Genomic DNA, 25567 nt, shown 5'->3' with positions numbered 1-25567 from the left:
TTGGTGACTGGGGATTGGGAAAAAAAATAACTGGCTTTGAATCTGGCTTTTCTTTTCTCACCAGTCTGGGCCGGTGGCACTTCAACTGTTTCTCATAGACTCAGAGTTTCTGTTTATCAAATGAATGACTTTAGCCCAATGAGACTCCCCAGCTCTAATGCTCAGGATGCAACGAGCATTAGAGTCCGTTCCTGCTGCACAACCAGGTGATGGTGCTTTTCCAAAGGGAAGACAAATCCCATCAATGGAGATAGTAGGTGGAAAGATTAAAGCAGCCCCTTTGCACTGTTTAATCTCTCGAATGCCTCAATTTGTTATTTGCCCAGGATTGAGGGTATTACTTTCCCTGGGGCAAATGGTCTATTTGAGTCACTCTGTTGTATTTATTCCTCATTCCACATGAGTCCTCAAGCCACACAGAACCGAAGCCTGACATGAACTCAACTTTTCACTTATAACCCGGACTACAGGATCAGAAAACCATTTTGACCAAGAATCATGATTTTTATATCACATAATTTTATTTCTGACAAACCAAATAAACCAAAAACCCAACCAACTCACTCTCCATTTCCTGCTTCAGATAATACACAGCTAGAAAGGGTGAGAATAAGTATTTAAAATAGAACAAGACCATGAAAATCTGACTGCACATGAGGTCATCGGGTACCTGCGATGAGACGCATAGTTTCCTGTCACGTGGCCACTTCCATCACATCCTGGTGTTGGACAGCTGAGTCAATAGAAGATATATCATTAGAGACAAGCGAATTTCACAGGTTAATTTCCTCTGCCCAGTAGATTATGGAGGAGGTAGCTTCTCTGTGCCAGATAAGTTAACACAGTATAGGACATGCAGAAGCTAGTGTATCAAGGATTTATATTATATAAGAACCAGCAGACTACCTAAAAGAAAACTAAAAATCATAGCATGATGAGTTACTTCCTTAGGTATCTGTTTCAACATCACATTCGATTATTTGATTCCACTGATGTGGGAAAGTGATGTCCTAGTGATGTTGTGAGTTAGCAATCAAAGATGTTTCAATTCATTTGAAAAATATATATGTTGCTGGGCGTGGTGGCTCACGCCTATAATCTCAGCACTTTGGGAGGTGGAGGCAGGTGGATCACCTGAGGTCGGGAGTTCGAGACCAGCCTGACCAACATGAAGAAACCCTGTCTCTTCTGAAAATACAAAATTAGTCAGGTGCAGTGGCGCATGCCTGTAATCCCAGCTACTAGGAGGCTGAGGCAGGAGAATCGCTTGAACTCAGGAGGTGGACACTGTGGTGAGCCGAGATCGCACCACTGCACTCCAGCCTAGGCAACAAGAGTGAAACTCTGTCTAAAAAAAAAAAAAAAAGAAAGAAAAAGAAAAATACATATGTTACAAAAAATAAATATTAGAAACCCACGCTTTACTATGATACCAGCACCAATTGTATGACATATTCCAGAAAGAAATTTTTGTGAGTTTTTAAGAGCAAGGCAGCCTAGTAACTTTATAAACATTTTAGAAAACACTGAAAACCTTTGACTAAAATGTAAACTGATATTTTAGGTGGGAAAGTTGCTGACAGTATGAAACAGGCAAGAAGTTCAGTCTGTAAAGCATTCAAGCAATTTCAACCAAAGCTTGAAGCCAGCAAAGACAATTGCTAATTCACCATTAGCCTAAGAATAGGCTCTCAGGCCATCTGCCAAGAATCTCACTCCATTAAGATCTGTGCCCCTGCATTTCATTTTATCTCAGAACCTGGTCATGTCCTGCCCACCTTATGTGTGTTGTAAAAATAATGTAATCAGCTACTCAGGAAACTGAGAAGCAGGAGGATTGCTTGAGCCCAGGAGTTCGAGGTTTCAGTGAGCTATAACTGTGCCACTGTGCTCCGGCCTGGGTGACAGAGTGAGACCCCGTCTCTAAAATAATAATAATCATGAAAGAAGGTAGTTAGGAAGCAGTTTTCTTCCACAATTAATAGATTCCTTGGTTTCTCAGTCATTTAGTTTCCTCTGATGGTGTTCGAAAGTCACTCATTTGTAGGTGTCACTCATAAGCAGGTGAACCCCAGCCTACTCAGTGTTATTTGCGGTGGTGTCAATAATCAGAAGGGAACATCAACTATGCCAGTCATGCATCTGCTCTTTTTTTTTGACATCCTGCCTAAAGCAAGGCCTTATCCAGATATACAGAATACAGGTTTTAGCTTTTTGAAGGGACATTTTGGGATAGACTAACACTATTCCTATATTTTCTGAGTTCTCACTTTCTAAGTATTTTTATTCCTGTGATCCACTTTCCAATCATTTTCAGGTATCTAAAGAAACTATAAGAGTTACAGCATTCCCGTCTTTCAAAGGAATGGTTGATTTTCAGGGTCTGATCCAAGCTAAGTCATTCTGTCTCCTTTCCCCGTCCCTTTTCCTGGATGAGATATCAGAAAAATACTGTAAAAGCTACAAATATATGTTAAAAAGTAAAGACAAAAACCAGTTATTAACATTTTGACTGAGTTATCTTGCAAGTGCCATTCACTCACTAAATGTAAAAAAATCTTTTCTGAACATTATACAACTGGAATATTCAGAGAGGTGTTTCAATTGCCTGGGAATTCCCACTTTAGAAATATATCGCCACCTAGTGTTAAAAACAGCATTGCATTTTGTATACATGTATAATTTTTTTTTTTTTTTTGAGATGGAGTCTCGCTTTGTCACCCAAGCTGGAGTACAGGGGCTCAATCTTGGCTCGCTGCAACCTTTGCCTCCTGGGCTCAAGAGATTCTCCTGCCTCAGCCTCCTGAGTAGCTGGGATTACAGGCATGTACCGCCACGTCCGACTTATTTTTGTGTTTTTAGTAGAAATGGGGTTTCACCATGCTGGCCAGGTTGGTCTCGAACTCCTGACCTCAGGAGATCCACCCGCTTCGGCATCCCAAAGTGCTGGAATTACAGGCGTGAGCCTCCACGCCTGGCCTATTTTATATTTTTAAGTTACTCCCATTAATATTGCCTGGAGAAGCCAAGAAGTGCCAGCGGTTTTTAAACATCAGCTATAAATTACCTATAAAATATAATAATAAAATATGCATTTAATTAGTTGATAATTTATTTTTAAGTTTGGCGGTATTAAAAGTTCAAGAAATGATGAAAGAACTGGAGACAACGTTATACAGGGAAAAGTTGCAGTTTAGAATTTTGATAGCTAGACTAAATTCCAAATCTAGAGTGAAATATCTTACATAATGACATGTGCCAATATTAGTTGGGTGATGTATTTTGGGAAAGTTTTCAGATGAAAATATAAAAATTGGAAGAAAGAAACTAGCTAGTTTTCTCAATAAGTGGCACTGAAACCGTAAGGAAATTCAAAGATAATTAGTGACATCCAAAAAGTCCTAATCTAAACAAAGTTTTTGGTGAGTAATCAAGGTACTGTTAGAAACACAAAGCATAATATAATAAGGACAGGGTGACATGGAATGTAGTATGACTTTTACAAAACAAATATACCAATGCAGATACATGCAAATAAGTGATAGCCATTAAAGCACTCACCCTGTCTAAAATGCATGAATTAGGCTGGGCACAGTGGCTCATGCCTGGAATTTAGCATTTTGGGAGGCCACGGTGAGTGGATCACCTGAGGTCAGGAGTTCGAGACCAGCCTGGCCAACATGGCGAAACCCTGTCTCTACTAAAAATACAAAAATTAGCTGGGTGTGGTGGTGGGCCCCTGTAATCCCAGCTACCCGGGAGGCTGAGGCAGGAGATTGAACCTGGGAGGTGGAGCTTGCAGTGAGCCGAGAACATACCACTGAACTCCAGCCTGGGCAACAGAGCAAGATTCTGGCTCAAAATAAATAAAATAAAATAAAATGAAATGGATGAACTATGAGGCCTCTGAGAGAGTAATTTCTTAAGAATTTTTGGAATGATTATATTCAAAAAATCATTCAAAATCTTTTTGAAATCCTTCCTCTTTTATATTTACCTTCACACCATGGAGAAGTGCCCTTTGCAAAATAATCATGCTTCATTTTTCTAACCCAAAATGTTATTGCAGGTTAATTTTCAATCTTTTACACTACATTTAGTTTGGGATGACTTTTTATCAATTTCCAACAATCTACCTTTGAAGGATAAAAATTTGCCATTTTTGAAGATATTAAAAATAACACATGGAAAAAAATACACACAAAGATGAAAAGTTTCTAACAGCAGGTCCACGTGGGAAAAGGTGTCTGGCTGGCCTACGTGGCTTCTAAGAAGTTTCTAAAAAGTTAGAAGTGGCTTCTAAGGTCTCAAGTCACTGAACCTGAAACCGTGTTCAATCCGATTTAAGTTCCAGCATGTTTGGAACCATCCGTTACCATCAACTACCAAGCCCCAGGCAGACATCAAGTTTATAAGGGAGCATGCTATTTCAGCCAGTAATGTTTGCCTACAAAATCCTTCGAGAATGCAGAGTCTAAGCTTATTTTAAAGTCATTCACATGTCAACAGGGCAATCCGATGACAGACTTGGAATAATTTTTACTGAACACCTACTATGTGCAAGGCCCTGTTGTTGGCACCTGCATTTGAAATGTATTGCCTGCTCCCAAGTCACTGTCCATGTAGGTGGGTAAATAAGAGGTTGCACAGTGCATATGATGCACCAATGGTGTGAACAAGGTAGAGAAGAGGAAATAAGGGGAAATAAGAGGTTGCACAAAAAATATTAGGAACCAATGATGCGGACAAGGTAGAGAGCAAAGACAGAGGAGAGAAGACCCCCAGCACCCACTTCGTGCCCTCTGAGGCTTTGTTCTTGGTGAGGGAGGCAGAAAATAGAGTGGAGGGAAGTCAAGAAAAGATCTGGGAATGGGAGCATCAGGGCTGGGGGTGGGGAAGCACAGTAGCCTGAAGGCCTCTCAAATAAGTGATGTTTGAGAGAAGAGCTGTGCTGAGGGAGGAGAGGATGTGGGCCCTGCAGAGGCCTTGGGGACAGCATTCTGGGCAGAGGGAACAGCAGGCCTAAGGCCCTGCCTAATTCCTGGAGTGCTTAGGGGAAGCAAGAAGCACAAAGCGGGAGGCTGGGGGAGGGGAGCACTCACTGCTCCTGTGGGGTGGTGGGTGGACATGTGGAGGTCACAGCACGGTGGCAGCCAAGGAGTCCTCAGCAAGAGTTAGTGCAGATGGCAGGAAGGAAGGGTTCCAGGATGGAGCTTAGAGGCACCCTACTCTTTAGATGGCTACACATGAGTCTAGAAGGGCTAGCAGTGAGATGAGGGAAGAGTCCAGAGGTGAGGCATCCTAGAGGCCAAGTGTAGACAATGGATTGTGGAGGAGGGAGATCAGTTCCGTGGCATCCTGCTGCCTGTCAAGTAGGAACAGGAGGCTCCAGGACCAAGATCCTGATAGGGGAAGGGGATGCTGAGGGAAGGAAGGTCCCTGGAGATCTGTCTGGGAAAGATTCAGGAGGGAAACTGCATCACACAGAAGCAACAGCTTTCTGGATATGTTCAGCTGGAAAAGGAGGGGGACATAGAGAGTCCAGGTGGAAGCTGGGTCAGGAGAGGTTTTTACAGTTTTTTTTCTTTGAAAAGTTTAAACATATTTTTGATGAGGGATATAGAAGAGAGGGTACAGGCCTGTCCTAAGTGGACGCGTTACTCCTTGCTGCAAACTCTCATTAACTGACAGCTTTAAATAGATTTATATATGAGTAGATTTGATTAATATTTAATCACACATGGGAAACAGTTTCCTGCATTTCATTCACTCATTCACCCACTAGTACATAACTCGTACTTACTGCCTTCGGGTACCCTGCCCTTTAAACTCTTCTGGGCCTCAGAACCCCTTTGAAAATGCGATGAAAACCAGTAACTCCCTTGCTCAAATAACAATTTACATCAAGTGTCAAAAGGTTGGTAGAGTCCCCAAAGTCAACCCTTAGATCTGCGGGTCAATGGTTATCAGGTTAAGAAGCATTCTAATTGTGTTACCTTATTTTGTTTTTTAATCAACAGGTTTTTAATTCTGTTAGCATATGACCACGTACACCCTCTTAGCTCAGGTGAGGTGCATGTCTAATGTTTAATTGCTGACTGGCAGAAATCACCCTAACGTCAACTGTATAAGCCAGGATATTGTAACTCTAAGTCATGAACTTGAATCTTCGTTCCAGAATCTTCGAGGGCATGGCACTGGGCACTACTTACGTGATTAGTTCCTTTTTGAGATCTCTCGCATGAAGCTTGGGTTTAGGGCTTGGTATAGAGGCCTCTCCAGGAAACTTTTTTTCCTCTAAATTTTCTAGAGAGCTCACTGTGTCTTTCTGGAAAAGAAACAAACAAACAAAAACAAACACAGAAGTCATTAGGGAACCCTGGAAAGACAACTAGATTTAAAATCACTGGGGCCAGGATTGAGTTTTTGGCTTTGGATTTGGACTTGGACTTGGACTTGGCCGAAATACCTTAGAGGATTTGTATAAGAAATAAATAAGATAGGCCAGGCAACATGGCTGATGCCTGTAATCCTCGGTCTTTGGGAGGCCGAGGCAGGGGGATCACAAGGTCAAGAGATCGAGACCATCCTGGCTAACATGGTGAAACTCCATTTCTACTAAAAATACAAAAATTTGCTGGACATGGTGGTGTGTGCCTGTAGTCCCAGCTACTCAGGAGGCTGAGGCAGGAGAATCACTTGAACCCGGGAGGCAGGGGTTACAGTGAGCCGAGATGGTGCCATTGCACTCCAGCCTGGCGACAGAGCAAGACTCCATCTCAAAAAAAAAAAAAAAAAAAAGAAAAGAAATAAATGAGATAATAATAATATGTCCTGGTTGCAACAGATCTTTATCCTAAGTGAAGAATGAAAAAGTGGAATTGATATGGAACACCTTTCAAAAGTTCTCATTTTGGCAAATGTGATTCCAGAGGTAGGTATTTCTTGAGCCATGTAATTAGTATTTTAGTATGTTTCAAGGTTTCTTGTATTAGAAATGCTCCCTAGAGAGCACAGGAATTGTTTATATATCCAGCAGTCATAACAGCAGTAAAGCCAAAGAAATATTGCAAAAATGAATCACACAAACTTTTAAACAGAAAAGGGGGAAGTTTTGGTTAACTGAATGCCCTTTTTAATGTACAAATAATTAAGATCTAAATTATTCGTTTAAATATGTAATAACTGAGGCTACAGTATTTAGGCATTTAATTTGATCTTTCTGGATAATTCCTTTTACTTTTGTATTACTTCCCGTTTTTCTGAAATTACTTATTTTGCTAAGTTGGTATCCTGTCACTTTCCTTCCTGGATGGAATGTCTTATTGGATGTTCCTAATTTTCATGCTCTTCTCTTAAGTTTAATACCGACCTTGATTTCATAAAGAAGACTCACTAATCCTTTCAAAGAGTTTATTTACCAAGTGATGTATTATTTCACAGATAACAAATGATGGTTTTTCTCGATCACATAATTAGCTTACTTTCATCATTAATCTTGTATTCAGTAAATATAATAATTTCTGGATTTAATATTAAAACCAGATGAACTAATATAAAAAAACTGTCTTCTAAATCTCAAAAGTACTGATATATTTAAGGTAAGTAAACTATTTTGAATTGTTCAAAATAAATATTTTTAAATTAAATGAATATAAAAATACTATAGCAAAATATAATTTTAGTAATTCTGAGTCTACATTCAAAAGCAATGAGAAAATAAACAAAATTCCTGGATTTTCCCAACCAAAGAAAAATTCTAAATACTGATCTTAGTCATCAAGGCAAATGTAATTTTTTTCATTAATTACTTGGATAACAATTCGATCAATTATTTTACATAAGAACACACTGTAGTAAATACATCGGTACACGGTCTCAAGTGACATTGTCTTCAGATTACATTAATGAAACCTGATTTAGGACAATTCATCAATATTATTGATGGTGTTAAGTGTTTCATTTGTTTTACTGGTAAATGTTTGAAAATAGAAGCCGATAAAAATACACAATTTAAAGATAAAGAGAAATGTGTGCTTGATCATAATTCCACACTAGGATGCAAAGAGAGGTGCTAGTTTAATGCTGCCTCCATGGGATCTACAGCAAAATAGATGATTAGCGCTTATCCTTTTAAAGTGTTATGCTGTAAATGGCTAAAATGAAAAAAATTCCAAATTTTAAGGCCTTAAACCTGATAATTCCACCATCCACTTTATTTAGTCCTATCTGGATTTGGCCTGAGTAGTATTTTCCACTATAATTTAAAAATGTCTTGGCTTTTTGAAAGTAGATACAAATGCTAAATCCAATATTGTCTCAACGTGGAACAGCCTTCGTTTTTCTGTTTAGATGCTGATTTTTTTTTTTTTTAATGAAAATGGCATAAAGTAAAAAGAGCCATTTTATTACTTATGGCAAAGTTATGAACAAAGTCTCTCCAAGAAGACCTGTATATTTACAGATGATTACAAGTTTCTAGCTGTTGTTTTAGGCCTGAATCTATGATTATGGAAGGCAAGAGAATGGGGAATTTTGAAAGAAATAATCAATTATGAAAATTTAAGTTATTATTTTACTAAATAATATAAACATAAAACTTGCAGGATATATGTTATTTATTTTGGTATAGTAATATGTGGTAATGTTTCAACAGGATAATTTTATTGCATATGACCTTTTAAATATTTTGTAACTTTAACACATAGACTCATATGCATACAATTGTTTTATGAAATAATTGTCTTTTCCCCTTTTCTTTGCTCAACATTCTACCCTTAGAAACCTGCAGAGAGTGTATTTATTAAAATCTAGGTGGCTGTCACTAAAAGAATTAGTTTTGTTATGGAGGCATTTTATATTGAATGAATTCCTAAACGGCAGCCAGTGTAAATCAATAGCATTTGTAAAAATCTTTTTCCAAAATTTAAAGTATAATTTTGAAAATAATAATTTTATTTTGTGATTGTGTAAAAGAGGATGTGGTATATATGTGTGTGTTTAGAGAGTACATGCATGCAATGAAATTCCTTTAACGTACAGATGGAAGTTTATATTGATTTCAGTAAAGACCAGGACATAATGGTAACATGAATAACAGATAATAGCATCTGGCACTCTTAACATTTTAAGCCCTGAAATCTTTGGAGAACTGACAGTTGAATGAAAGTGACAGCCCTAGTTATTTCTCAACACTTTCCTTTCGAGATATTTTGAGTTTTTTCCAAATTCAGGAATTTTTTTTAGGGGGCATCTGGACAGGCTATTTCACTGAGAGAGACAGACAATATTTTCTGAAAATTACCACCAAAATTAAGCAACTGTTGTGCATATGAACTAGATAACAATGAATTAGAAATAATCACTCAATTTCTTATGTGGTGGGGGAGAGGAAAGTGGCAAAGGGAAAGATGTGGGTGGGAGCAGGGACATACCACATTCCAGTCTCCAAATGTGAACAATAGATTGTCTGGAACACACGTAGCTATTCCAGGGAAGCTCACTGGAAAGTGACAAAATAGGACCAGTCCTGGAACTGGTTTTTGTAGTCACATCGTGTGTACTTGCCTGGGTCACACGAGTTCCAGTCCTGCACCCGCAGAAACACGTTAGACAACTGTTGCTGCCAACACACCTTGCCACCTGCCATTTCTTCATTCTTCTCTTTTGTCTGTACTATTAAATTTTTCTCAACATTCCCTAAGCAGTCTCCAGTTTTTGGTGATTTTTTTTTTCTTTTCCTTTTCCTCATTTACCTTTTTCTCTTTTTTTTCTTTGTTGTAGGGAATTCTAGGCCTATGACTTAATTTCATATGACCAGGAGCAACAACTTTAGCTCCCTAGGGTTCAAATTTCTCCTCTAAAAAATTTGATAATCATCCTGCTTTTCAGGATTATTGGGATAATGAGATATTGTATATAAAGGTTCCCTATCTTTATTTTATCGTACATGGTATCCCTCTGATAGCTTCTCAATGAGCACATTTAATACAATCTAATTTTTCAGAATAATACCTACCAAACATTACATTTTTCATTTTCAAGATTCAGAACAGGATGTGAAAAGTACTGTTAGTAGGTTACCTTGGCACAGATGAGGGAACAGAGAACAAGGGTGAGAAACCATATCAGGAGTTAGAGTGATTCAGAAGTACTTTTATGTGTGTGTCTCCACCAGCCTTAGCATCCCCAAGTAATGAATCACCCTGTTCAGATAGCTGGGACAATAAGCATTTAGCTTAGACAAATATTCTGTCAGCTCAAACCTAGGGCAAGCACTTTGAGTCCAAGAGCTCACTTAGCATCTCCAAAGTCCTCTCTGATACTCTTAGTGACACTGAATTCCCACATAGCTTCTAAATTCCAGATGTCACAATACTTAGGTTGAAAACTGTAGCAGTCCAAGCCTGTGTTGTCAGACCTGGAGTAAGTAAGCCATTCTGTAAAGAGCATAAATCCACTCTAAAGAATCCCATTTTGTGTGTGTGAATTTGCTGGGAAATGAAATACTGTCCCAGATATATATGCATGAGATAAAAACATACTCAAGTTGAATCTATAAAGCTACAAAGATAAATCCAGATGATTTTTTGAAATTAAGCAAAAGCAGGATTAAAAAGTAACGTAAAATATTTCTTACGAAATCTCATTTTCTGGCATTCTAGGTGATAAGAACTGTGGCTAAGGAGGTGATAGGAACGGGTCTCTGAGAACATGAAGAGTGCAATGTTGACATCGTTGCTGAGGGCACAAAAGTATAATCATTGTCAAACAATGCAAGACACCCTAGATGAAGATGAGAACCTACTTGAGGCAAATGTGTTTTGTTACTACCCAGGATTGGATGCTTATGCCTGACACTTTCTGGTGAATGCATTCGCCATAATCACAAGGATGAGTGCAGAAAGCCCAAATGCCACTCTGCACATGGCACTGAGATACTCCCAGAAATGAGAACATGTGGGATTTTGAACCTGCATGAAGCAGTTATACTTAATTCATGAGACACTGTCCTTCCTGTAACATAAGGACTTCTACTGGACCCACATCCACACATCCTGGGCCAAGGGTCAGGTTTCCCTTTAGGGCTGTAGACGCAATGTGCCATGATCTGAGCAGCAGTGGCCTGGCTGGAGATTAAGCAGTCGTGTGAGTTGAAGGACATTCCCTTACCCAAAGCTAACTCTGCGTCAACAATTTTGATCTCATCACAATTGTGCCTCTTAACCTTCCCACTTCCTAGCTTACTGCTTACTTCCATTTCAGTCAAGATGTGCAGGATACTCGAGGGATGTGAACACTGACAGACTTTTAGATGATACACATAGTCAGAATTAGGTGTAACCTCTGTTCTTTGGCACAAGTCTGAGGTGGCAGTGGGCACAGTGGTCGGGGGAAAGATGCACTCTTGCCAGTTTGTGGTTGTCATTTAAGGCAAATGAGCTTCTTATACTTTGCATGTGTCAGTTTCATGTTCGTTATAGTCAAACATGTATTATTTTAATAAATGATTCTTCTAAAATAGTACTATGATAGATTAATTAAGGCCATTCTTAGATGCTTTGGGTGAATCTTGAAAAGCCAAGCAGAATAAAATGACTAAGGCCAGTATGAGAGAATTGAATCAAAAGCTGCAGTGTGTGAATCCCCTCATCCTTTCATGTGATGGCTTGAGTGGTGGAGACACACAGGCTGCCTCAGATGCTGAGGGCGTCTTCCAGGGGTCCACACCCAGCCACCTGATGCAGTTAGCCATTCCTCCCTCTCCACATTGTGTGCCTGTGCATGTTACTCTGTTTATCAGTATATTTGGTTACAGGTCAGTCTTCTGAGCACACACATGACTGTGGCACACAGGCATGGTAGAAGCGTGTCCTATTCATTGCTGTATATCCAGGTCCCATGTCACTGATTGGACTTGGAGATGTTGGCAAAACTGTGCTGAATGAAAGAAGGAAGAAAGACAAAATGGAAGGAAAGAAGGGAGGGAGGGAGGGAGGGAGGAAGGGGAGCGGGGAGAGGAGAGGGGGAAGGGAAGGAAGGGGAAGGGGAAGGGGAAGAGGAGGGGAGGGGAGGGGAGTGGAGGGCAGGGGAGGGGAGGGGAGTGGAAGGAAGGGAAGGGAAGGGAAGGGAAAGGAAGGGAAGGGAAGGGAAGGGAAGGGAAGGGAAGGGAAGGGAAGGGAAGGGAAGGGAAAGGAAGGGAAGGGAAGGGAAGGGAAGGGAAGGGAAGGGAAGGGAAGGGAAGGGAAGGGAAGGGAAGGGAAGAGAAGGGCAAGGGGAAGGAAAAACAGCCCAATCCTGTGATCAAAACTGTGTATGTTGACTTATACTCTGAGATGTTAAGCATGTGCAAAAATCAAATTAGATCTCACCACCCAAAGTCTCTAAACTTCAAAAAGCTGTAAAGGGTGTTGCACACTTCTGCAGAGAATGGCTATTTCAGTTCTTCACACATATCAACTGGCAAGCCCATCAACAACTTCCCTGACAAACAGCTAAATAGGATTACTTACTGTAATAATTAAGGTCACATCTGCAATTACATAGAGTCTAAACAATTGAGAGTTCTGACTATCGGTTCTTTTGAATGACACTGAGTAGTCCATGGCTAATCAGGTCTAGTCAGGTGGCTCAAGCCATAAGGCAAAGGTTAGATGGATTCCTGCACCGTCGCACCATCTGGCTTTCGGGGCCAAAACCACCTCCAAGATAATCAAATACACAAATAGATCTCCTTGACTTTAAGATTAATTTGATTTAGACATCCAACATTTTGATCCAAAACAATGAATCTATACATAGGTATGCTAACACAGTTCCTTCACAAAACCATGGAAAGAAATCTGACATGACTCAAAGATTCTTACTTGACCCTGATTTGATTTCATCTTCAACCCTCTGGTTCAGAGAGAATTAGTAAGCTGGCATTTCAATGTTGAGCAATACATTGCCCCTTACAGCTGTTATATGAAGGGATAGATAATATAATCTCTTGGGCAGGGCACAAAATTTCAGCCTTAATAGGAATAAAATTCACTATAGTGACATTATTTTAGGCAAGTGATAATGAAAGTTGGATTTGTTAATGAATTTCCTCTGGCATTAAAAATCATCACTTTATCAAAATCTAAAGCAAGGTACAAAATTACATATCATCTAAACAGGAATGTGAAACATAATTTAGGAGGGAAGAGCTAGTGATACCCTGCAATCATGCTGTCTTCAACGTACTGATTGACATATGGAAACAGTACCTCTTTCTCCTCCTCTGTCTTCCCGTGAGTTTTGCTATAGTTGATAGGAGTGTCCCAGCCCTCTTGGTCACAAAGAGCCTGATAGAATGCCGCATTGACCAGAATGCTGCTTGTTTTGAATGGGGAAGAGGAAGGAGTTGGAATAGAAGTGTTAGAGGAAGTTAGGGGTGCAGCCTTGTCCAGGATTCGATTTTTTTTCATGCTTAAGTCCAATGTGCCATTTTCATCCACTTCTATTTCGGCTCCCTGGTATACAATAGGAAACAGAAAACCATTTAAGCAGTTTGCAGTTACAGCCTAGCCATGTGGGGCTTTTAAGGGATCATTTTAAATGTAAGCTTTTATGTAAGTATATCTGCTTTTAAATCTAGCTTTCTGATTTGCATTGGGTAATGTTCAATTCTTAGGCAGACTTTAAGAACAGCCCCATTAGTGAGCTTTGTGTTTCTGGGTTTAAACAAAGTAAGCTTAATGTAAATAAGATGCTCCAAATACTAAATGTATTGGCTAAAATGGTTTTATGAAAAAAAAATATATATATACACACACACACACATATACACACACATTTACAAGTTTAGCTTTACATCTTCTTTTCTAGTTTACAGAATTATCACTCCCAATTCATCATTTAAAGCATTCACATTTGTGTTTATCAAAAGGCATGTATAACTTTCCAACCCTTCAAATCATAATATTAATCTCACATGAGAAATATGCAAAAATAACCCGCTGGAAGATAATTTTTATTGGAATATTAAACTAATATAAAAGCAACATTTTACCCTAGGCTATTTGAGCCGTAAACGCTTTGCTCAACTGTAGGGGGCAGGGACACGGAGGCAGACAGTGCAAACCACACTTCACCCGGTGGTGATAGAGGGCGTGCTTTGGGTAGCAGCTGACAGCCTGACTGAGGTTGAAGCCCTATAGTGAAAACTTCAGAATACTACAAAAGGGCTTATTTTCTCCACATTTAGTGTGAGACTTAAAACTAAATTCACTGCACAATATTTCTTCTTGAGATACCTTCTACCTTTTGCCATGTGTTATTTCTTGGTTTTGTTTTTCTGTGTCAGGAGGAACAGTACCCCATTCTGTATTTGGTTCAAGCTCCAGCAAACTGCTCACGTGCCTCGTATGTTCTGCAAGATTCGCACACTGGGACGGCTCATGTGGTGTCATGAATTGTGAACATTACTATGCAGTCATTCTCCGAAGGTAGGAGGAAGGTGCCTGTCATTTTTCTAAATGGGTCAAATAACACCTTTCTGGTATTTTCTCCATCTTCCATCAATTTAAAATTAACTTCCTGATAATTTGGCTACTCTCTTTTTTTCTTTTGGCTGGCCACTCTTCTTTGAATATTTAGCAAGATCCTTAACTCTTGTGGTAACCAGATACTTCCCAGGGGATTTGTTTTAACTCTTCCCTTTAAACAACCCTCACTCCCAGCCCCTAAACAGGCGCCACTGGTCTGCGTCAGCTGGTCTTGCTGCTTGTGCCTGACTTAGAAAATAAAAGCCCTTCTTTTATTTGCTTGTTTTACCTGCAAAGTTCGTATTTTCAATCTCTCAGCCTACGAGATAGATATGCTTTACTACATTTGTGGGAGGTAAATACACTTCTAATATGCTGTACTAAGATGCTTTGGCCGTATCTTTCTGTCCCTTTTTAGTAAATAGTTTAATCTCTCGTGATAGTTTTAAGCCCCGAATTTGGCAGTACAGCTTATCCGGGATAATAACTTAGTAACCACAACATCTTATGCCATCTGTATAATATCAAATACATTTTTATACCAGCATTAATAAACCTTAGTTACAAAAATCCAAGATATTAACCATATCAGTGCCACGTGTGCTCTCTCTCCACGATCTCACAATGTATTCTGCCAGGAGCGCATCAAAACAATTTTTGGCTTCGTAGCTGACATGTAAATAGCAATGAAACAGAGCTATAGTAATCAAGTTTAATGGCCAACGTAAAGTAAAATGCTAAATATTGTAGTTGCTGACATTTTTCATAAAAAAATAAAAAAAAAAACTTGGGTTAAGACTGCACAACCAACATTCACATAAAATTCCAGACCTCTGTGACAGATGGCTTAGGAAAAAGAAGCCATGTGACTGGGCTGCAGAGTTTTATAGTGCAAAACCCATAAATAGTGCAGATTCGATTTCTCTGAAAAATATCAACTCTTCCAAGACAAGATTAATATATATTTTAGTTTTTACAGACAAAAATTCTAAATAGTCCATTAAGACAATGATAGATTCTAGGAGTTGTTACGATTACACATTTCGAGTCAATCGCTCCTAATGTTTAAAAGAGGCGCTTTCCTACATCCTGCGCCCAGCCTGCTGCTCTGAGCACCTGACTTCACTGGGAGAGAGCGGGCGGCTCGCTGGGGAGCAGGGTACAGATGGGCTTTAAGTGAGCGCACAGATGCCTTCAACAATTACACGCAGTACCAGAGAAGGGTCCCTTTCTGCCCATAGATGGGCGATCACACGTTTACAGCATGGGCTTTTATTCAGAGCAGTATCAATGGGCATCACTTCTCTCTGTGCTTGAAACTCCAAATGGCAGCACAAAAGGGAGGGAGGGGCTGGGGGAGCTGTGGCAGATATGCATCCCCCACCCCCTCAAACTTCTAATATTCTGATTTCTTCAAGTGTTATTCTGGATCCTTATTTTAAGTATTTAAATTTAAAGTTCTCTTGGGGGTAGGTATAGGATTACTGCTATTCATGCTCTTTCCGACTGAGAGGGGATATCCCAGGCCATCGATTCCAGCCACTTTTGAGCTACTGATGATACTACCTATGTTTTATTTATTCATTAAGTTATTGAGAAAGCACTTCACATTTTTAAGACACTATATTCTAGGGAAAATAAAATTGGAAAATAGGTTGTTTCTGCCTTCAAGAAACTTATTTTTTATGCATATAGATATTTAGTGAAGGTAATTTTATAATTTAATGTAAATTATAATTAAACTGAAGGTTGAACTAATTACTCATTGTAATCCTTACCTTTACTACAAAATAAGAAGTGACCTAGATGGCCACTAACAGAGAAATACTTAATGAAAATATGCTACCCCTATTTAATGGCATATTATGTGGTCAGGAAAGTGAAAATTATGAACACTGTTTCTATATGGAAAATATTTGTATCACTGACAGCAGAGAACAATGTGGCATTCCTACTATATTTGCAACTAGGGAAAAAAGAGAGAAATGTGTTTTCTGAAAAAGAACCAAAAGGAAAATACAAAAACGATTGTAGGTCTTTGCACATAGAAGGTAGGCTTGTGGCTATTTTCTTCTACTATTTTTCAGGCAAATGATAACATTATATTGTTTTAGCAATTTTAAGTGATCACACATTCAAAGTTTGCGACAAAGTAAAGATAAAATTGGAATTTTAACTTAAATGTTATCTTGTGAAAATTATTAATTTTCCAAACATTGATAAAACAAGAAAGCACTATTTTCCTGACTTGGCAAGCTGTCTGCTGAATACAGGATGGGTCACCTGCCATCTTTTCCCTGTTGACTTGGCTGAGAGGAAGTGCAAAACTAAGTGTCCTTCTGATTAGGTTTCTGCCATAATTAGCCCCTGGCTTTCATCTAGCAGCTGATGTTTTTTATTCTTGCTTCAAGGTTTTTTGTTTTGGGGGTATCTTTTCCATACTGAAAGCTATGTTAAATATGTTTCCAAAGTAAGCAGGGTATTAACAGTAAACAGATGAAATGAAAATATCTTATTCTTACTAAATGGTAATTATTAAAGCTGTTTAGATTATAAATTTGCAAAATACACTCAATATAAACAGAGGAGAAATGATCGGAGAAGAAATAACTAATATAAGGTATAAAATTTAAATGAAATTTAAAACAGCTTCCCCAAGATCTTTGGGACTTGGAATCACAGTCCACGCTGGTTGGCCAGGAGCTTAGCTGCTCTAAGATCTTAAGAAGAGAAGTTAGACAGGCATTAGTTAAAATTTCTGTTCCAATAATTATGGTTGTGCCACTCAGAGAAAGTACTTTAGTATCTCTGTACTACTGTTTTTTCATCTGCAAAATGGGATAATAATATCTGCTTTACAGAAATTCTAGGGGATTAAAAGGGATTAATGTGAGCCACATGCTTACTTATAGTACCTGGCACATAATACGTCTTGCATAAATGACAGCTGATAATCATAATAATTTGACCGAGTTTGTTTTTTCAACTTTTACTTTAGATTCAGGGATTTGGACGAGGTTTCTGAATACCAAAAGAGACATGTCCTTAGGCTACTATACACAGGGCTAAAAAGCCAATTATTAAATATCTGGTTTCCCTGCACCTGTATCAACCAGTGCCTTGTGATCCCTGACCCAAGACCCTCATAACATTTCACTCAGAATGTGTGGCAAATCTGCCCCGCTCTTAAAGTTACCAGAAAAGGCGGCATCAGGGTTCTCACCGCCCAGAGGGTCGCCAGACTTCCTGATACCAGGCGGCAAGAATGGCGATGCCACATCATGTTATTTCTAGGCCTTGTTCAAGCACAAAACAGACTTTGAACTTTAAACATTTCAAGCAAGTGTCAATTTTTTGTTTTCTTTTAAGGCACACTCTGCATATGCCATTTTGTCTAAACAGGTGGGGAAAACACCAAAACAAACAACAGAATGCCTGGCAAGCAGCAGTGATGAGGATAAAGATAGACTGTAAGGCCTGTTCCTACCTCTGGTGATCAGGGTGGGAGGAAGGAAGAAAACGGGGGTGCATCTGCCTGAGGCCTGTACCAGAGGAAGATGCTCAGGAGGCCCAGTAGACCCAGGACTCTCTCCCACCTGTGGCCCTGTGGCAAGACCAAAGGGGAGCTCTTTGGAGCTGTGGCCCCTTTGTGTCTTCCAAATCATATTAATTCCAAATTAAAATGAAGGACACTATATGCATCTTACAACCAAGTTCTAGAATCAGGCTGGGTACAGTGGTTCATGCCTGTAATCCTAGAATTTTGGGAGGCTGAGGCAGGAGAATCTCACTTGAGCCCAGAAGTTGAAAGTTGCAATGAGCTGTGATCACACCACTGCACTCCAGCTTAGGTGACAGAGCAGATCTTCTCTCAAAACAAAAAAAAAGAAAGAAAAAAAGTTTTAGAATAAAAATAAAGTTGATATTGTGGCCCACGCCTGTAATCCCAGCACTTCGGGAGGCCGAGACAGGCAGATCACCTGAGGTCAGGAGTTCAAGACCAGCCTGGCCAACATGGTGAAACCCTGTCTGTACTAAAAACATAAAAATCAGCCAGGTGTGGTGGCGCAAGCCAGTAGTCCCAGCTACTTGGGAGGCTGAGGCAGGAGAATTGCTTGAACCCGGGAAGCAGAGGTTGCAGTGAGTGAAGATTACACCAATGCACTCCAGCCTGGGCGACAGAGTGAGACTCTGTCTCAAAAAAATAATAATAAAAGAAAATTTTAAAAAATTAAGTAAATAAAGCTAATACTTCAGACAAATTTACCTTTAACCATTATGTCATCCACTAAGCATTGATAGTGTTAATTGTTTTCTCCTGATTTAATTCCTCAAAGAGATACATATTGGTGGTACAAATATGTTATATCTATGCTGGATTGTATTTTAACAAATAAATAATTCCTTTGAAAATCTTCTGCCTTCGGGACATAATGGGCTCTGGTTTGGGCAGTGATTGGCAATGTCACAGCACTGGTGCCTTCAGACTGGAGCGTGATGGGAGCCTACACTTGAGGGATGCTGGTTGAGTGAATGGATGACCATGTGAACAGCAGCATAAGCCCTCTGTGTTGGGAAGGGGTGGATCAGTGACATGTTCCAGTTTTGGGAGCCAAGAGACTTTGCAAGGAGGAGAACATTTTGGAATGTCCATATCATCCTTCATTATATTTTTAAAGTGTGTAGGAAATCAAAGTTTTTTTGCCCCTCTGAAAACAACCTATGATCTTCTATAAGAGTAGCGATTTTACAAAGCACCAATTCAGATTGCCCATTAAGCTTGGAGTCCGTTGTAAGATTGCGTACAGCCAGTTAATCTGTATTAGCCCCAACATGTGGGCATGAAGGCAATTTCAAAGTTAGTGTTCTTTGGCTTGATGTCAAAATGGTTGTGCCCATGGGTGACGGTAAGATCTGTAATTCATGCTCCTATGGGATGCTTTATGCAAATAAGAGATGCTCATTGTGTAAAAGAAAGAACTGGATGCAAATAGAGGGGAACTAAGAAATCAACCCTCAACCAAGTTCTGGTCAAATTCCCTGCAAAGCCACCATGCCTTTCCTGGACGAAAGGAAGCTCGCCTTTTCAAGCTTAGCTCTCTACCCTGAAGGCAAGGACAGCTCCCAGAGGGTCACTTCTTTTCTCCTGCTTTATTGGTAAGCTCCTCAAGAGCAAAGTCTATGACTGACCCTAACCTGTGGCCGGGGCTGTCCAGCACTTAGAGACCTTTGGTTGGTTCAGCTATGAGTCCATCTACCAGGATAGCTTGCTAATATATCCAAAGTGCTCCGCTGAAGCTGTATATTTCAAGACCCTTGTTTCTACACATGAAACTCAAGAGATCTATGGATTTGAGCTATGAGAAATAAGCATACTAGTAGCCTACCATCATGGAAGAATCAAATAATAGGGGAGAGAGAATCAGGCTAGCATTCAATGTGGAGGCAAAGTCTGTCTCTGCTTATTCCTACATTAAGTAAAAGGCAGAACTGACAACAGAAAAGGCCCACATCAGGCATGGTTTCATCAGAGGCTCAGTTTCAGGGTGAATTACCTTGGCTTTCTCTCACTTTTGCTAAAATAATTATCTTTTGTTAATTCAGGAATATATGAGATTCTCTTCAACATTAAGAAAATAAAGTCCAACCAGGATAGATTCGAGAAATTGTTACAGTTGTATGCAAATGTGTGCCCGTGCATGTGTGCACGTGTGCGTGTGTGTGTGTGTGTATGCATGCACTGGCAGAAGGATTCTGCACAAAGTGACCATCTAGGTCACCATATTTATCCCATTTTAGCAACTACTATGCAAAGAAGACAATTTTCATGGGAAAATGGTTTTTAGAACTCCCAGCATAACAAACTCCTTTGGGAAGTCAATCTGTGTGCTCTCTGTCTCCTCCACCCTCGTCACCACATCTATTGTTTGGTTTCTGCAGTTAAGACTTGGTTGGCACTGAAAGGCTGAGGCATGCGGTGAGCTCCTGTCACCTGGGCATGCAGGATGAGCTCCGTGGAGCAGCCTGGCACCAAGCTCTCCCGCCAGGAGCCCGAGAACACACACTGAAAATCGACTATTTGGTTTTTTGAAATGTGTCCATCTACCAATTGCTTTTGTAACCAAAAATATGTTTTTAAAAGAGAACATATATTGATAAGGGGAAGAGCACTGTAATTTTAGTCATCTTTGATATGTTGCTTGGTGTCATTGTCATAGAAGACGGAGAATCTAAAGGTGAGAGGCAGAATTCTGAGGAACAGGAACACATCTATAGGCATAGATGGACAGTATTCATTCTAGAACCCCTTACCCAAGTAATTTCAGTAACATTAATAATTATAATATTGGTTCCTATATTCTCATAGGACAGCCTGAACAACCAAATGATAAGGCACTAAGAAGGAAGCTATTTTAGTATTTCTCCAAGTAGATAGCTACTAGAATATATATACCTTTTAAAATGAGAACTTTATTCAGATTTTTAAAAATGAATTTCAAAATAAAGTTGCTTTAAAAATTCCCTAAATCACCTAGGTAAATAATTTGTGGTTGGAATCTTTTGAATTTGGATGGCCTGGTATACATATGTATATCTTTTTTATTTTTAGAGGATGTGCTTCTCTTTGTTTAAGAACCTCATTTGTTTAAAAATTGTTTTTGAGTGGTTTTTGGCCACCAACTCTTCCTGGGGTTTACTTGGCTCAGTTTTGTCCAGAAGCTAATTCTGATTCTTCTGTCAAATGCTCGGTGGCACCGTGTTACCTGCTCTCCTGAAGGCCTGGCACAGCACAGGCAGCAGCTGACCATGCCGGGGACCCGCACACTTAAAGGGGAAAAGAGAAGCCATGGTCTTCAAGTGCTCAAGTTTCAGGGTTGGCATTTAACTCAGAAAATCTTCCACATAAAGCAGGGTAACATTTCTTCTCAAGTGAGTCTGGGTAACTTATTTCCGTGGCTTCAGCCATCTAGGTAGGGAAATCATTTCTTTGAACTGAAGCCCTTTCTGTAAATAGGAGTTTCTGCTCCAGCTGACAGCAGGGGCAAATGGCTGAGCCGCTCTTACAAGCTCTGTGGATCGCTGTGACTGTGGCATCAGAAGCCCTTCGCTGTCAAAGGGCATGAAGGATCTTTGTTTTTTTGTTTTCATCAAGTTACCTCTCAGTATCAATTGGGAAGGAAAGGAGAGGGTATTGGAGAAATGTGATTAATTTCATGGGCTTCAGAAATGTGGTGTTTTTAAAACTTCACAGAATGTGATTTTGTATTTGAATGCCCTGAGTTCTCAACTCTCCCTGAATCATCTCCTGTTGATTTAATGTATCCAGGTTCTACCACATGTCCCTGGAGAATACTGTGGCGACTCAGACTATCTTATGTTACACAATAGTAACATGTGCAATGATAAAATTTCATGGGTCAATTTTGCAAATGTTTTACAAGTCACCCTTTGGTCACACATTTCTTACCATCTTTGATTTGCAGACACTGGAAAGCTTCCATTGTTGAGATTTATTTTAATAGCAACCCTCTTTTCTCGTGTGCCAAATTTCCCATCGCAAAAATAGCTTTGAAATGTGTAAATTCTCCCCAGCCCATCTCTGTAACTCACTTCTCCCCAAACTTTGGTACCCCAACTTCAAGAGGAGCCACGAGCAAGATGTGCACACTTTCATCCTTCTTTGACCCCACCAAACTCATCCCTGCCTGCGTTCCTCTGAGCCTCTTCCTGAGACAGGGAGGGGATCGCTTCAGAGGTGGGGGAGCGGAGTGGTAGTGAATGTGGTTAGGAACATGAAAGGCAGTTTATTCTCACGGTTCAGTCGCTGGCCCACCCTCCAGGCTCTTGGACTGGCCTACCTTGGCATGCAGACTCTGTGGCTTGTTGGAGAGGATGTCTGTGGCTTCCCTGCAGCGGGTGGAAAGGTTCAGGATGGCAGCAGCTGCTGCTATGTGGGTGTCTTCACTACATTGACCGTAGCTATAAGAGCTGGCACGGCCAGGGCTCTGGGTGTGGGCGCCTGCACTAGGCAGTCGATTAGGAAATTTCACTGGATTTGAAAAATGCTTTGCTGTTGAAGAGAGATTTGATTAGCAATTGCATGTACGTGGTTTTAGTCATTAAGTAGATTTGTTTTTTTTAAAGACGTAACTTCTTGCATTAAAATATGTGAAGAATAAATTAAAACACGATCCATTATCCATGGGAACATTAAATGAAGGTTATCCAGACCTGTTTTCCCAGAGATTCACAGAACAAATGATGTAATTGCATGGAGAGAAAGCCTATTCTCTTAATATTTTTGTATTTACACTTCTTATGACAAAAACTCCATAACTAATGTTATGGGGCAGGTGCACTGGCAACATTTGTGACAAAAATTGTAGATAGAAAAACACACTAGCAAAACCCACCAGGGACTACAGAGAGTTTAAGGCAAGCCCACTGGAAAACTGCATATATGTGAGTACCAGTGATTCCACTGGTGGAAAAAAAAATGTGTCCTTTCAATATTTGTTTTCACAATAACAATTTCTACTTAGACATGGAATTGTATTTTTATTATTTGATATGCAGGCTTGTTTTGTCCTTAAACCAGTAGAAGTTGTTCTTCATCCAACTAGATGGAACTAAATAGATGGTGGAGTCTTTAATCAGCTGGCATTTTGCATATTTAGGAAGAGAGAGATAAATAAAGGGCAGGGAGGAAATGTTCTCAAGGTGAACAGAAAGGCAATTTAGTTATCAAGGCTGAGTTTCCATTTTATGTTTCTGTTGTGGGTACCAAAGCATTACTGAGAGATAGAATTAAACATATTTCTCTTCATTCTTGAGTATTTGTAAACATCACTCAAGGTTACAGGAGAAATACTCAAGATTTAATGTGAGTTAATATAAAAACATTTAGCTTTTTATTTTATATTAATTTTTTTATTTTAAATATTTGATTCTTACTTTTCATAAAACAAAACTTAAAACACTGGCAAATGTTATATTTCTATAATTACAAGAATATGAAAATGTCACTGAATGTTTTACACTTTAAAAAATCAATATCCATACTATATGAGTGCATTGAATGCTCTTAGTAACTAGCTTTGCCAGAATTAAACATATATGTATGTGTGTATACTGCGTGTATATATAATAAAATTATATATCTGTATAGGCACACATAAAATTGCATGGATAGATAGATATAAAACTATGTGTGTATAACTTTTCCCCTAAATCTAACAGGTTGTTAGTGGTTATTTATGTTAGTTGGAACGTATATTTGATAAGATTAAGTAAAATATCTTTTAGAGTGTAATGTACCTCTCCCTGATAGGCAAATTCCTTTCAAGTCTGTTTACTACTGGGTTTAGATGAAATTCTAGTTCTCCGAAAGAATTCATCAACATCACACAATGCGGTAAACATTCTGTGCTCTTAAGAGCACTCAGTTTCCGTAGCCTGGTATAAGTTCAAAGGGATTCTATGGCTACGCAGAATGTTGTAAAAAATTCATGGTCTAGGAGAACGCAACGTGTGCATTATTTAGCTCCTTCCTTTGTGGAAGTTAAGTGACCATAATGAAGAAATCATGGCCTCGATTGGTTCCCAATATTTCCTTTCACACCTTTTCATTAGAATGTTTAAGGACTCCCAACAAGTTGAAGAAATGTGTAAGAAGAAAAAACACCAGGTTTTATATATTATACCATACTTGAGTTATGGTGTTCTATATGGATGTGTTAGCATTAAAGAATATTAATGCATTTTAAGTGTTTCCATATTAATGCTTCAGTTTGTGAGTAGTTTCCACAGCCACACCATTCTTCTATTATAGTAAAATCCTGACTTTCAGATTGTTTCTTAGACTTCTCACCTTCCCTTCCATCTTCAGTTTGAACGCTTTTGCTGAGTTGAGTAATATTTTAAATAGCATTTCAACATTTTACCTATTAATTTCCATAATTTCAATAAAAATAAATATTACTGCATTACGACAGTCATCACATTTTTCAATATAGTAATCCAAACTCCAGCTAACTGTGAGTTAAATATTTCTTTAGAATTATTGTAGTTCGATTTAACAATAGCATCATATTTGCAGAATAATTAACTCATTAACTATTCACTATATTATGTGTAACTTCAGTGTAAAATCAGTAACATTGATCAACTTATTATTGTTTTCCTTATTGTATTTCACTCGAATATATTTCCTCTCCTGCCAGCTGTATGTAGTATATCATATATTTAAGTACAGCCCCCTGGCCCCTGATACACACATACACCCATACACAAGAAGCATTTTGGAGAAATGGGTATTAGAGCTCAAAGCTTACATTCAGGAAATGGTGGTGTTTTTCTTCCTTGCACTGTTTGTATGAGAGGGCGTTTACCAAAAACTTGGGCATCAAAACTGGCATAATCAAATGGTACTTTTCCAAACTTCTCTTGTTCTTTTGACACTGTGGCTCTGGGAGAGGTGATGGCTTGTGACGGGAAATTGAATTCAATTTGCTTCACCAAGCTTGTCCTGGAGAGGGGGGATGAAGCAGTTCAAAAGAAATATAGTGAAACTACTGGTGAGCACATTAGTGTCAGAATTTACAATAGATACGTGCGTTGCTCCTGAAGGTATCCACAGAGACACTGAACAATAAGAGAGATGGGGCCATGGCAGGACAGAGCAGCGTGCTCCGGACCCATAGGGCCAGATGGAAAGATGCTCTGGGCTGTACGTCGCTACCATGATGCTGCGTAGTCTGTGTCCCAGTCCTCCCATCAGCAAATTAAGAATATGCAATCCTCCATTCATCTTATGAAGACATCATGAGCAAATATTTGATGCTTGTTAGCATTTTGAGTTCTTAAAGGAAAGCCATGTCAGGTGGGTGTGGTGGCTCACGCCTATAATCCCAGCCCTTTGGGAGGCCAAGGCGGGTCGATCTCAGGAGTTCGAGACCAGCCTGGCCAAAATGGTGAAACCCCCGTCTGTACTAAAAATGCAAAACTTAGGCAGGTGTGGTGGCACACACCTATAATCCCAGCTACTCAGGAGG

At 39.4% G+C, this 25567-nt stretch overlaps 1 protein-coding gene across 4 annotated transcripts in view; it reads right to left on the bottom strand.

The window, feature by feature from the left end:
- LOC105463382 (ST18 C2H2C-type zinc finger transcription factor) overlaps positions 1–25567 on the bottom strand; it is a 113342-nt gene that overhangs the window by 26593 nt on the left and 61182 nt on the right. For 3 of the 4 annotated variants that reach the window (XM_024787233.2, XM_071068248.1, XM_071068247.1), the window contains exons 9-13: positions 24848–25041; positions 22373–22584; positions 13254–13499; positions 6213–6328; positions 671–733 (exon numbers count right to left, since the gene is read on the bottom strand). In XM_024787233.2, the coding sequence (XP_024643001.2) occupies positions 671–733; positions 6213–6328; positions 13254–13499; positions 22373–22584; positions 24848–25041 (831 nt within the window). The remainder of the gene's footprint in view (positions 1–670; positions 734–6212; positions 6329–13253; positions 13500–22372; positions 22585–24847; positions 25042–25567) is intronic. The other variant, XM_071068249.1, reaches the window with a different exon arrangement.

This window comes from Macaca nemestrina, chromosome 8, assembly GCF_043159975.1.
Source record: "Macaca nemestrina isolate mMacNem1 chromosome 8, mMacNem.hap1, whole genome shotgun sequence".
Classification (NCBI taxonomy): Eukaryota; Metazoa; Chordata; class Mammalia; order Primates; family Cercopithecidae; genus Macaca; species Macaca nemestrina.
The sequence above is the reverse complement of the archived record's forward strand: the minus strand, read 5'-3'. Positions and strand labels throughout refer to the sequence as shown.